Raw genomic sequence first — 12,057 nt, 5'->3', positions numbered from 1 at the left:
CACGTTCTCAGGAAGGGAGACGAAGCGTTTGGCAGGTAACAGCAGAAACCGTGGTCAAAGCAGAGAACAAACAATCATCGGAATCAGAAAGGTGCGGGAGCAGGCTGTGCCCAGAGAGTCCCTGTTTCTCGAGCGCGGCGGTGGCAGCCCAAAGCCTGGACCCGCGCGGCAGGCGCAGGGTGCTCTGCACCCGCGGGGTCGCGAGGGCTGAGGCAGCGCGGAGATGCTCGTACGTCGCTTCTGACCTGGCCTGCGTTAAACCCCCCGCGTGTCTCGGGCCGCAGGGAGCAGAGGAGGAGCTGGGAATCAGCAAATACGTTGTTTTAGGCTAATCTCAAAAAAACAAAAGCAGCGAGGCTATGGGGAGAAGAACAACTGACCTACAGAGAGATGGGGGGACAGTAAAAAAACTGAGCGCTTAGACGTGTGCACCTGATGTAAATCTCCTCCTCTCTGAAACATTTAGTCAAAAATTTAAACCTGTTTAAACTTCCTGTGAGATTAATGGAAGCTTGGTCTCTCAACAGCTTTAGAAAACTAATTTTTACTCTCTCTTGCCCATAGCTTCTTATGGAGTGAATCAATCTCCCCTCCCTCCCCTTTCCCCCCTCTTCCCCCTTCTTCTCCCTCCCATCCCTTCCTCTTCTCTTCTCTTCTCTCACTAAGTAAGATGTTTATAACCATATACAGACAACCTCTGTAATATACCCCAGATAATTTTGCTGCTGCACCTTTACTTTTGTACTGTGAATTATTCATGCGACTCTACCTACAGTGAAATCTCAAAGAAATCTCTTTAATCAGATATCTTTATTCACCCGTCTCCAGCGCGTCCTTGGGTAGCATTACCACGACAACAGGAACACATCATTGTTAATTACAGTGCTAAGTTTAGGGGTAAAAAAGCCGTGCGATTATGCTGAAAATATGTCCTGGTAGCTTAATTGTCAGACTGCAGTATGCTTATGCACTTAAATCTAGTTAAGGGCGGGTGGGAGGAAGGTTGATTCATGAGAAAAGAGCAAAGCCGAGCGGAGAAGTGCACCAGCTGCAAATCGGGGTACACCTGCATCTCGCTAAGCATCCTTTCTCAGCGCGCGTTGACGAGAAGCAATCTGCAGCGATCTAAGAAGTCTTAGCAACGGTCTTTTAAGATTCCCCTTCAAAGGCGATGCCGGTCTCCCTAAGCCTCCTTCAGCCTCAGCAGTTTCCATCCTGTCGGGTCTCTTTCCGTGCGCTGAGGTCCCCTCCTGGATGCGGCGGTTCCTGGCTAGCTGGTCTCTACTTCAGCTGCGGGCTTTGGGGCTAGCTGGAGGAAACACAAGCTTGACGGTTTTTGACGTTATGCTTAGAGAAATCCATCTGAATGTTCAATATAGATATAGAAGTAAATGACTCCCGACATGCAGCGTGACTTTCAGGAGTTTAGCCCGCATTTTTTATTTTATTTTCTTTTTATTTCCATCTTGCTTTAAATGTGCTCACTGTCCAAAATTTTGTGGAAGTCTATTTTACGTGGGAACGCTTAATGAACTGTGTGCTAGGAAACTTCACCAAGGTGTTCTGCGCTGGTGGTATCTATTTCCAGCGTATGCCACCGCACCGACGTCGCTCCCTGAGGCTGCGGCGTTCCCGTGGGATAATGCGAGGGAGCTTTTCAAAGGGCAGAAGAAGAGAGGTTGCCTCGGGCATTAGCAGCACAGAGTATGTTCAAAGAGGGGCAAAAATTGTGATGTATGTAAAGAGTCTCACACTTAGTTAGCAGTGCCTCACAGTTTAAGCCAATCTCCAGCTATTGAAGACGAGGGTAAAAAACGCAGTAAGAAGAGCAGTTGCGTCACACGTTGTGACTTCCTTTGCATCACATGTGAACTACCTCAGCGCTAAGAGTGTATCCTAGCTTCTCTCACCTGTTTCAGCTCTTCCGCTCTTCAACTTCTTCAGATGTTTCAATGTGGGAAACATTTGAGGTGAATTTCACATGTGCCACAGTTTGTTTTAAATCTAGCAATTGACATTAATGTATTTTTATTAATATATATATAATTATTATTTTTAAAAGTGATGCTAGCCAGGTAAACATGTCTACTGCTTTTCTTCTTTCTGATGCGTGCATACGTATGCATATAAAAGAATGAAAGATCCTGGCTATTTTTTAAACCAACGCGATAATTAAACTATAAAGGAATCAAAATAGCTTTTTTCCTAGGATTAGAGAAATAGCTGGGAAGAGGCAGAGTTGGAAGGAGGTTATCGTGATTTCTCTGCTAGGAGAAGACTCCCATCCGTTAAGCATCTTTCATCGGAAGTGTTGTTCCATGTTCTGTTGCTTCTTGTCATAGTTACAGGATCAGGGGATTTGGCTTATCTAAACAGTAATTCGTTTGTGACTTTCATCACAAATTAATTTGCCTTCCAGAATTACTGCTTCAGGGATTATTTCATGGCAGGACCAGAAGAGTTGAAAGCAAGAAACACTGAGTAGTATCGTACCATCCTTAAAGACTTCCAGCATATGTTCTGCTATAGTACAATAAGCAGAGCATCAGAGGCAATTACGCGCGTCTAAAACGCCGTCCAAAGCCCAGGGTATTCGGGCTGATTCACATGCCTCTAAATTGCTGCAAAATCAATGACTTGTAAAGGAATGTATACTACAAAGGGAGACGTCTCAAGGTTTCTTTCATCCTCTGCAAGCATGTTTCCGGAAGGCGCGCTAATAACATTGTGGTTTGAAAACCATGTCAGAAATGTGGGTGTTTGTTTGTAACTAACACATTTCGCCTACAGTTTTGTGCAGAGCAGCGTCTGAGCGTTGGGCTTGGAGCGTGCCACAGAAAGAGAGAACAGGCAAGCCAAAATACCTGTGTGAAACAGTTAAGAAATAGCCCAGCTCTTCTTCCTTCTGCCGTGTTTTAGAGCTTTAGAATATATACACGTAGCAGAGGTACATCTGAGCTAGGGCCTCCTATTGCGGTGCCAGATTTTACCAAGTGTTGAGTGAGAGAAACATCTTGGGTTCTCAAATGTCTTTTTTGTTTCTTTGTTTTCCTCACAAAGAGCTTTTTGATGGGATTTTTATCATCGCTTCTGGCACCATTTTCCAACACAAACAATAATGCATTGCCTTAGTGTAGACTATAGTTTTACTTCAGGTTAGACTAAAAAAATGTAGTATTTCTTATTTGACAGCAGGATCCTGATTATTCTCTTGGCTTAAGAATGAAACCCCAGCATGGCAGTTTCTTCTTACCCTTTTTCAGGAGTTCTTCGGCACAAAATGCACAGCTCTAAGCATACCCTTGCTTCCGTCTTAACCATTTAGAAATTCCCAGCAGAATCATTGTATTGTTCCTTTGATTCCTCTGACCTTTCCAGCTATTCTGGCTATGATTTCTCTAACCTTTTCTAGAAGTGCATTAGGATAAAAAATAGGTTTGAACACTTACAGTCAAGCTGAAGTCAGATGTAACTTTACCGTGTTTAATCAAAGATGAATTTATCAAGTAACGCTTTGATTCTCTAGTAACAAACGTCTAGTGAAGAAAGCTAAATTTAGAGATGTTTTTGATATGTATTATCCACTCCATACTCCTAGCTCTTCTAATGTGGAAATTAATTGATATGGTTAGTAAATCTTCTTTTTCATTACCCATTGAGTAAGTCGTCTTCTGAGAAAAATGACATACTTTAACTTTTATTATGATATATTTGCTGGTGAAGCAGAGTAAAATTCTTGACAGGCTCTAACATTTTTGTCAGTGTAGTTCGTGTTACATGTATGTATCTATGCTTCTGTAATCTGAGCAATTTTCAAATTAATTGAATAGTATTCTTACATGTGAATCTGCTATATAATATGCATTACTAGAAAAGCAGTGCTTTCAAGTAGTCTTTTTAAGCTGCTAACAAAGTTTTAGACTATTTGGCAGACAGAAAATTCTCCCAGTCTCTTAGGATGAGCTGGTTAAAAGGTGAGATGAATATGTCATGGTTTGTCCTCATTATAGCACTCTATAACGGGAAGTATAACCTCCCATTTGTATTATAATATTGTACCTGGAGTTCGCAAAGAAATCTGTTACGCCGCTGCCTGGGGTTTGGAAGGTGAGTGCGGTGGGCGAGTGTAAAACGGAGGTCTCCTTGCAAAGCCGGTGCCACGTCTGCTGGGCATCCGCAGCACCGTACATAAGTACAGGTGCAGGGATCGTTATGTCAGTAATTTCGGAGTGTTTTGAGCCGCCTCTGATAATTTGTACTGCCGGGCTGGAACTCTTCAGGCGTGTATGCAGAGTAATGCTTGATTATCATTGTATATAGCTCTTGGAATTTATATTGTGAATGAGCTGAAACATCATCATTATCTGTTGTTCAACTATGCCTAAAATTTTGTAGGAATTTAAGGTAGAATTCTAAATGTCATGGCATGGACCCTGCTCACAGTCTTGTATACCTTTAGACTAAGAAGAACCACTAGATCATGTAGTCCAATCAATCATCTGCATATCGCAGGCCATACACATTCTCCACTGAACCCGTTGCTATGTTTAGGGTAAAATAAATTGTTCTTCCGTTTCACTTGAGAAAAGGCAATTGCTTTAGTTAGGAAGAGCAAGTGGGAGAGAACTTTTTTTTTTTTTTTTTAAGCTCGATTAACTTACTAAGAACACATGATGTCCTGCCTGTCACAGGTGGGATGGAATATTGTTGCTCAAAACCCCAGATGTGTTACAGAAAATAAAAAAGAATCTCTCTTTTTCGATTTTAGTCAGAGAAATACTTTTCTGACTGCTAAGTCTGTGTCTCCTACTTGCTCCCTCTTTCCATGCTGTTACCTATTGCCTCTCTGTTATCGAGACACACAAAATTTGTAGGAAACACTTCTGTGGAAACCCTTGTTATTTAGTGATGTGGTTTAGTTTGAGTTAAGGGTAAATACCTATTTTTAGGATTGAGACAACTGTTGTTTTATAAAGGAGAGGAACTTGTTCTTGCAACTGTTTCCAATTAAAATGCAATTAAAAGCCCATCCACAACTTCCATGCAAGTTAACCCAGAGCATAACAGTATCTTCCAGCTTCAAAGGGAAACAGAGTTTACAAATTCTCCCGGCAGTGTCCTCTAGTCATTAACCACGTTCACGGAAAGAGTGCTTATGGTTCTGCGCAGTGCGCAGAGAGCCAGTTTTTGTAGGGCTGTACGTAAGGTATTAATTCCAGATGTTCTCACTGGTGTAAATCCCACATCCTCGGTTAAGGGCAATTGACTTCCACCAGTTTAAAGCTGCTGCAAACGTATGCTGTGATAGCTTAGGGCAAGCTAACGATCAGATAAGCAGATATGAATGGATGTGGCATAAATGTCAGGAAAAGATAGTCATACGCTAAGAAAAGATAGAGTCACAGCCTCCATTTGATCATCTTTTCATCCCACGAAGGTACAGCCTGATACTAAGTAGTGAAAAATGCTACTCTTCTTATCTGTCAACATTTGCAGTGTAAGCGTAAGCAATGAGTTTATACAGTGTTAAAAGGAGAAATAACACATGCATTTTGAGACTGCCTAATTATGAACCTTTTTTTAAGGAAATGTATTTTGTAAGACCCATTGAATCTGTTTTGATTTTATTACGTCACTTCTGTTAAGTTACCTTAAGTGTTTCCTCCCCTTCCATAAGTGTTCTCACTTTCATTCTAGTGATGAGGTGATAATTTAGTAAACTAAGGGGAAAATGAGTTTCCAAAGGTTTGAAGAGTGCTACTAGGAGCTTCAAGCAGTTGATAATTTCCATGAGATATATTCACGTTCCCATAAAAAAAGAGACTTTCTGCTTTGATTTCAGGGAAAGCAGGATAAAAAGCTCAATACAATAAAAATCTCACTCTAAAGTATTTGGATGTGTCCCAGTAAAATAATGTGTGATATTTAGAAAAGTAATATGATCCTTGTCACACGTGTCACATGTGTGTATGTAAATGACACGACTGAGTGCAGGGGAGATGGATTCACTGGAGTTCTGTTTTTTCACTGGCCTATAGAAACAGGTTTGGTGTGAATTGGGTTGAGTCTTGTCATGAAATTCGTAAGCACCCAGTGCAAAGCTCCGATCAGCCTGGTCAGTAAATGCTTATAACGTTTCCTGTACTTCCCAGCACTACAAACTGTCTACTCTGTCCCTGAGTTAGCAATGTTAGTGAGACTTTAGTCTTCCTTGCTTTCAGAAAATAAACAGCAGTGCCTACTGACTTAGTTTTCCCCAGTAAAATTCTTAAGGTAGCATGCTCTTGCAGAAGGTCACGCCTGCCAAAAGCCACAGTCTTCAGTTTTAAATAATGAAGCATTTTGGCGCACCAGCTGTTTTATTCTCTACTAGAGGTTCTGTATTAGATGGTGAGGTGGTTCGGTGGAGTGTTGGGAATGTATTTATTGTACATTTAAAAAAATATTTTGCTCTCACAGATAATGGCAAGGAATCAAGTAGATCCTCCTGCCCACCGGCCTTGATTTTACATACTGACAGAAAAAGTAAGCCAGTGGAGAATGATGACGATAAGGTCTGTTATGGATTTTTTTTTTCTTCTTTTAAAAAAAAGTCTTTTTAAAATATTGCACTGCACAAATTAAGTGAGAATAAAGGACTGTTCTTTGATCTAGAGCTTTGCTATCAATATAGGATGGTTCCCCACAGTCAATTTTAAAGAGCTATCTATTTAATCTGTCTTGGTACTTTATATGAGCTCTGTCACTGTAGCATCATAGTATTTAGAGAAAGGACATTCATGTCTGGTTTTCTCCCCATGCTATAAGAATAATAGCTAGCACAGTTAATCAGTGATTCTTGATTCTGTTATGTGAATGTGTATGTTTGTGTGCAAATGTGGAGATGTGACACAATCTGGGACAAAATTCATGTACTAGAAGGTTAAACTGAAAAAACAGAATGTTTGTGATTTTCACAGAATAGTTGGGTTTGACAGGGACCTCTGGAGATCATCTGGTGCAACCCCTGCTCAAGCAGGGTCATCTACAGCAGGTTGCCCAGGACCGTGTCCAGTTGGGTTTTGAATATCTCCAAGGATGGGGACTCCTCAACCTCTCTGGGCGACCTGCTCCTGTGTTTCACTACCCTCAACAGTAAAAAAAAAGCTTTTTCTTATGTTTAGCTGTATTCTAATCTGTGCCCACTGCCTCTTGTCCTGTCACGGGATACCATGGAGAAGAATCTGGCTGCCTTCTTTACCCTGCCCCCCCCCCGCCCCAACCCGATCAGGTATTTATACACATTGACACGATCCCCCTGAGCCTTCTCTTCTCCAGGCTGAACAGTCGCGGCTCTCTCAGCCTCTCCTTGTGTGAGAGATGCTCCAGTCCCTTAATCAGCTTCGTGGCCCTTCCCTGGACTTGCTCCAGTATGTCCATATCTTTCTTGTACTGGGGAGCCCAGCACTGGACCCAGCACTGCAGGTGCGGCCTCGCCAGCGCTGAGCAGAGGGGAAGGATCCCTCCCTCGACCTGCTGGCAATGCTCTGCCTGATGCAGCCCAGGATGCTGTTGGCTGCCTTTGCCCTGAGGGTGGGTTGTTGACTCATGTTCGCTTTGGTGTCCACCAGGAGCCCAGGTCCTTCTCTGCCAAGCTGCTCTCCAGGTGGCCGGTCCCCAGCCTGTCCTGGTGCTTGGGGTTATTCCTCCCCAGGGGCAGGACTTTGCACTTGCCTTTGACCTTCACGAGGTTCCTCTCTGCCCATTTCTCCAGCCTGTCGAGGTCCTCTGAACAGCAGCACACCCATCTGCTGTACCAGGCACTCCTCCCAGTTTTGCATCGTCTGCAAACTTGCTGAGGGTGCACTCTGCCCCATCGTCCAGGTCAGGTATGATGATGTTGAACAGTATAGACCCCAGTATCAACCCCTGGAGGACACCACAAGCAACTGGCCTCCAGCTGGACCTTGTGCTGCTGATCACAACCCTCTGAGCCTGGCAGTTAAGCCAGTGTTTGATCCACCTCACTATCCATTTTATCTAGTTCAGATTTCATCAGTTTGTCTATGAGGATCTTATTGGAGACAGCGTTGAAAACCTCATTAAAATCAAGATAAACAACATCCACTGCTCGCCCCTCATCCACTGAGCTAGTCACTTCATTGTAGAAGGCTACCCCGTTGGTCAGGCAGGATGTCTCCTTCATAAACCCATGCATACTAGTCCCAGTCACCTTCTTGTCCTTAACATGTTTGGAAATGTTTTCCAGAATTATTTGCTCTATCACCTTCCCAGGTATCAAGGTGAGGCTGACCCACCTGTAGTTCCTTGGATCCTCCTCCTTGCCTCCATCCTGAAGATAGGGGTGACATTTGCTTTCTTCCTGTCCTCAGGAACCTCTGCTGATCACCATGACCTGTCAAAGAAAATTGAGGGTGGCCTTGCAGTGGCATTTTTCTTCTGCTCTCTCCCTCTTTGTTTCTAACCTTGTATTGGGGAGATACAGCTGGGCATCACATCAGTGTCATAGCTGAGCCCAGTTCTGTGGTGCCAGTGTAAATGTCTAGAAAAATGAGTATTTCCCAGATTGCAGCTGTTAAGTCCCTGTAGAGCTTTAAATTCTAGATGCCTATACACATCTCCCCACGTACAAGGAAGAATTTGTTCATGGCCCCTTCCTTTTTGATGTTACTAATTTAAAATGCTATGCACTTCTTAACAAATGTTGTTTGTAGCCCTTCTTTAAAGATCAGTCGTGGGGTCCTTAAATAAAAGTGACAGGTGAATGTAAATGGAAAGCAAATATTATGTGTAACTTACAGATAGGTAATCTTACATGTTTGTAACTTCATTAGCTTTTTTAAAAAAGCTAAATTATTAGTATTGTATAAAGGAAAAGGACCTAAATCATGGTTCCATCTTCTCTGAAATAAACAGAAACATTTGCTTTCTGCACAGCTCATACAGGTATCATGAAAATGGCTAAAGCTAAAAGAGGGATACCTTTATCCGAGTATGTTGGTGTGGAAGAGCGTCTCAGTCTCAGAAAGTAGCAGTAATGAAGGTGCTCAAACAGGCATGTTCTGTTCCCCACACTGTTCTCCTCCTGCCCACATGCCTTTTACGTTAGGAGCTCTGTACTGCAAGGAGAGGAAATGTAGATTGAGCCACTGCTCAATTTATTTTCATTTGTTGCGTTCCTATCATGCTGTCATCTTTATGCTTTCTGCAACCAAAACTCCTCTGTCTACCCCCAGACTCTGCAGGTATTCCCCACATGTACAGCTGCACTGGTGCTCAGGCACATTCCTTAGTGCCTTAAGCTGTAAAGTACTTTCAGGATGAAGACCTCAGTATGCATGCTTTATTATTTTTTAATTATATATGTGCTTCTCAAGCTTTGATATTGTACTGAGCTATCGCTGCCTTCCTTTCCCACGCCGCCCCCTCTCAATTAGTTTCCGTAAGCTACTACAATAAATAGCTGTTCTTTAACCATTAAAACACTTACTGCCTGTACTTTTCGGAAATACCATGCAAGCAGCTGTTCAGCTATGCCATATTATCTGTTAAACCATCTGTACAGGCCAGCTTTTTGAATAACGGCCAGAACCGTATCACAAGTTTGTCTGATAGCAACACAAGTGTAGTCAGTTCCCCGCACGTCAGGCCTCTGCATAGTTTCAAGTGGGTGACATGGTTGGCCAAAGCCAAAGAGAATTGCTTTTGCGAGCCTTATGGCTTTGCAAAGCACCATGAAAAATGTGAACAGCTAAACAGCTAGTGAGCACAGAGATACTATTAACCTTTGCAGAGTACTCTGTATTCCCCGGATTCTCACTCACAGCTGCTCCGGTTCTGTCCATGCAAACTGTTTCCTTCCGTCACACAAACCAGTTCCTTCCGTCACATACTACTTAAAGCACTAAAGTTTATAAAAGTGTTTTCTTGCCAGCTTGGGTCACCAGCACCCCTTTTCCTTGCCGTTTCCCCACTGCTCCCGTGTGTGTGCTGTTGCTTTGACTTCGAATGGTTCCTCAGAGCGCTCAGCAATCACAGCTCTCCTTCTGGTTCCAGGTCTCGGGCTCAGTCTCTCATTCCACACGTTTTATTTCTGACGAGGTACCTATCCTACTTACATTGCAATGTACAGAATTACACATGCTATCCCAAGTGAGCTGTTGGCATGTACAAAAGCATGTCTACTGGTTTTTCATTTGTACTGTTTGACGTGGGACAACATTTTTATTTCCAGTTTATCTAGGTTGTTCTCAAGGTAGCTGCTTGTTCATATAACCACTAGTGGAATAATGGCAGTTTGGGTAATCCACTTCAAGTTAAAGGGTATGATTTTATGACAATAACATCCTTATGTATCAGCTTTATCCATTGACTAATCTCTATCTGTCTTTCAAGGATCATTCTTTAAAACTACTAAATGAGGATGACAGCACAGCAAATGGCAACAAGCCTGTGGCATCCACTCCAGTGCCAGGTTCACCATGGTAAGCAAGTGCAAGCAGACCTAATAAAAGTCATTCATCAGTCTCATTGCTCTAGCCAAACATGCATTAGTGGTCTGTTATGTGGGGAAAATATGCTGCGCTGGATGCTAAGTAGCAACGCTGTATTCCTTTGCAAGCTTCCACTGCAGCTTTTCATCATTAATCATATACTTAACGAAAATGAGAGGACATAGCGGCAAACACAGTATGAGCCAGCTCCCTGAGATTTATAGGGTAAGTGGAGTGCGCTACTGATAGCCAGAAATCAATTCCTGCAGAATGTAACTGATTATTTTTCTTTCCAATTTTGTTGCTGTGTATCTCTGCTTGGCTTTTGTAAAGTAGTGTGGTATTAATGTTCAGCCTGGTTCTTTCGGGCTCAGATCTTGTCAGACCTCACACATTTTGAGGATCCAGCTTGGAAAGTGCTTGGAGGGATCAAAGAGAAAATGTAAGATCTGTAAGAAATGGTCATGCTTTTTAGGGCCAGATCCTCTTCATCTCGTAGTTATTTCATTGGCAGTGGAAAACTCTTGTTGTCTTGCAAGACTGGTATTGATTGCAGGTTGTATCTGTGAAAATAGGTTGTGTCCCATGACCCAGGTTTCCTGACCAGGTTCCCATTCAGGTAATTACATGCTATATAACTAAAACTCTGATGTGGTTTTAAAATTAAAAAAAAAAAAAAAAAGTCTTCACCTTCTGTCCTGAATGGTTCACTAGATGGATGTTTTTGTCTCCTTTACCTATATGCGCTTTAGGCTGGACAAAATAATCATTTTAGTTTATAGTCAGTTACTGAAATCTGTGGAATCTTTGGTTAAAAGACTCTGCAAATACCAGCCATTATTTAGTATTATTACACAGTGCCATTTTGCAAAGCAGTGTTGTAAACACAGTCTGATGTCATACATAAATTAGACATCATAAACTTGTGATTTATATTAACCATTTCTCTTCCTGACATTTGCTGTTAATATGAAATAGTAAACAGGAAATGTTTGAATCCAGGAGTGTCATAAGCAGTTTATAGCATCAGTGATCCTTATTCAAAAGAGACTTAACCAGTTGGTAATGCACAAGGGGAACTCACGGCATTCCATCTTCTTTAGCAGTATCTGCTGAATGGTGAACGGGCATTCAGTACATTAATCAAAAGTACACCACGCTCACGTCCAAACTTGTGATATTTTTATCTTCAGGGCGTAACCTTACTTTTCAGAGTCTCCTGATAGTTTCAATGACCAAGTCAGTACTCAGAGTGCTAGAGAAGGCATCAAAATCTGGTCCTTTGGGACCAGAGGAAAATGGTGTAGCCCTCATACTGACACTTGTCCCCTTCTGATGTGACAAAGTCTAATCTGCACCATGACTCGTAATGGAGCACAGAGTATGCCTGTCGGGTGCTTCACTCATAATTTACAATTTTTTGGATAGGAAAGTCTTATAAAACTAGATGTGTGACACAAATTCAACAAAATCCTGAATTTACTTCAACCACTCTCCACCCATAGGTTGGCTCCATGCTTCTGCGGGATCCATGGTTGATGTGACATCACCAAGCATATGCTGG

At 42.4% G+C, this 12,057-nt stretch overlaps 1 protein-coding gene across 1 annotated transcript in view; it reads left to right on the top strand.

Moving 5' to 3' along the window:
* Positions 1-12,057, top strand: part of TCERG1L (transcription elongation regulator 1 like) — a 116,873-nt gene that overhangs the window by 78,931 nt on the left and 25,885 nt on the right. Inside the window, exons 6-7 of the mRNA XM_067299573.1 lie at positions 6,460-6,554; positions 10,396-10,484. Of these exons, the coding sequence (XP_067155674.1) occupies positions 6,460-6,554; positions 10,396-10,484 (184 nt within the window). The remainder of the gene's footprint in view (positions 1-6,459; positions 6,555-10,395; positions 10,485-12,057) is intronic.

The sequence above is a fragment of the Apteryx mantelli genome, chromosome 7, assembly GCF_036417845.1.
Source record: "Apteryx mantelli isolate bAptMan1 chromosome 7, bAptMan1.hap1, whole genome shotgun sequence".
Taxonomy (NCBI): domain Eukaryota; kingdom Metazoa; phylum Chordata; class Aves; order Apterygiformes; family Apterygidae; genus Apteryx; species Apteryx mantelli.
The sequence above is the reverse complement of the archived record's forward strand: the minus strand, read 5'-3'. Positions and strand labels throughout refer to the sequence as shown.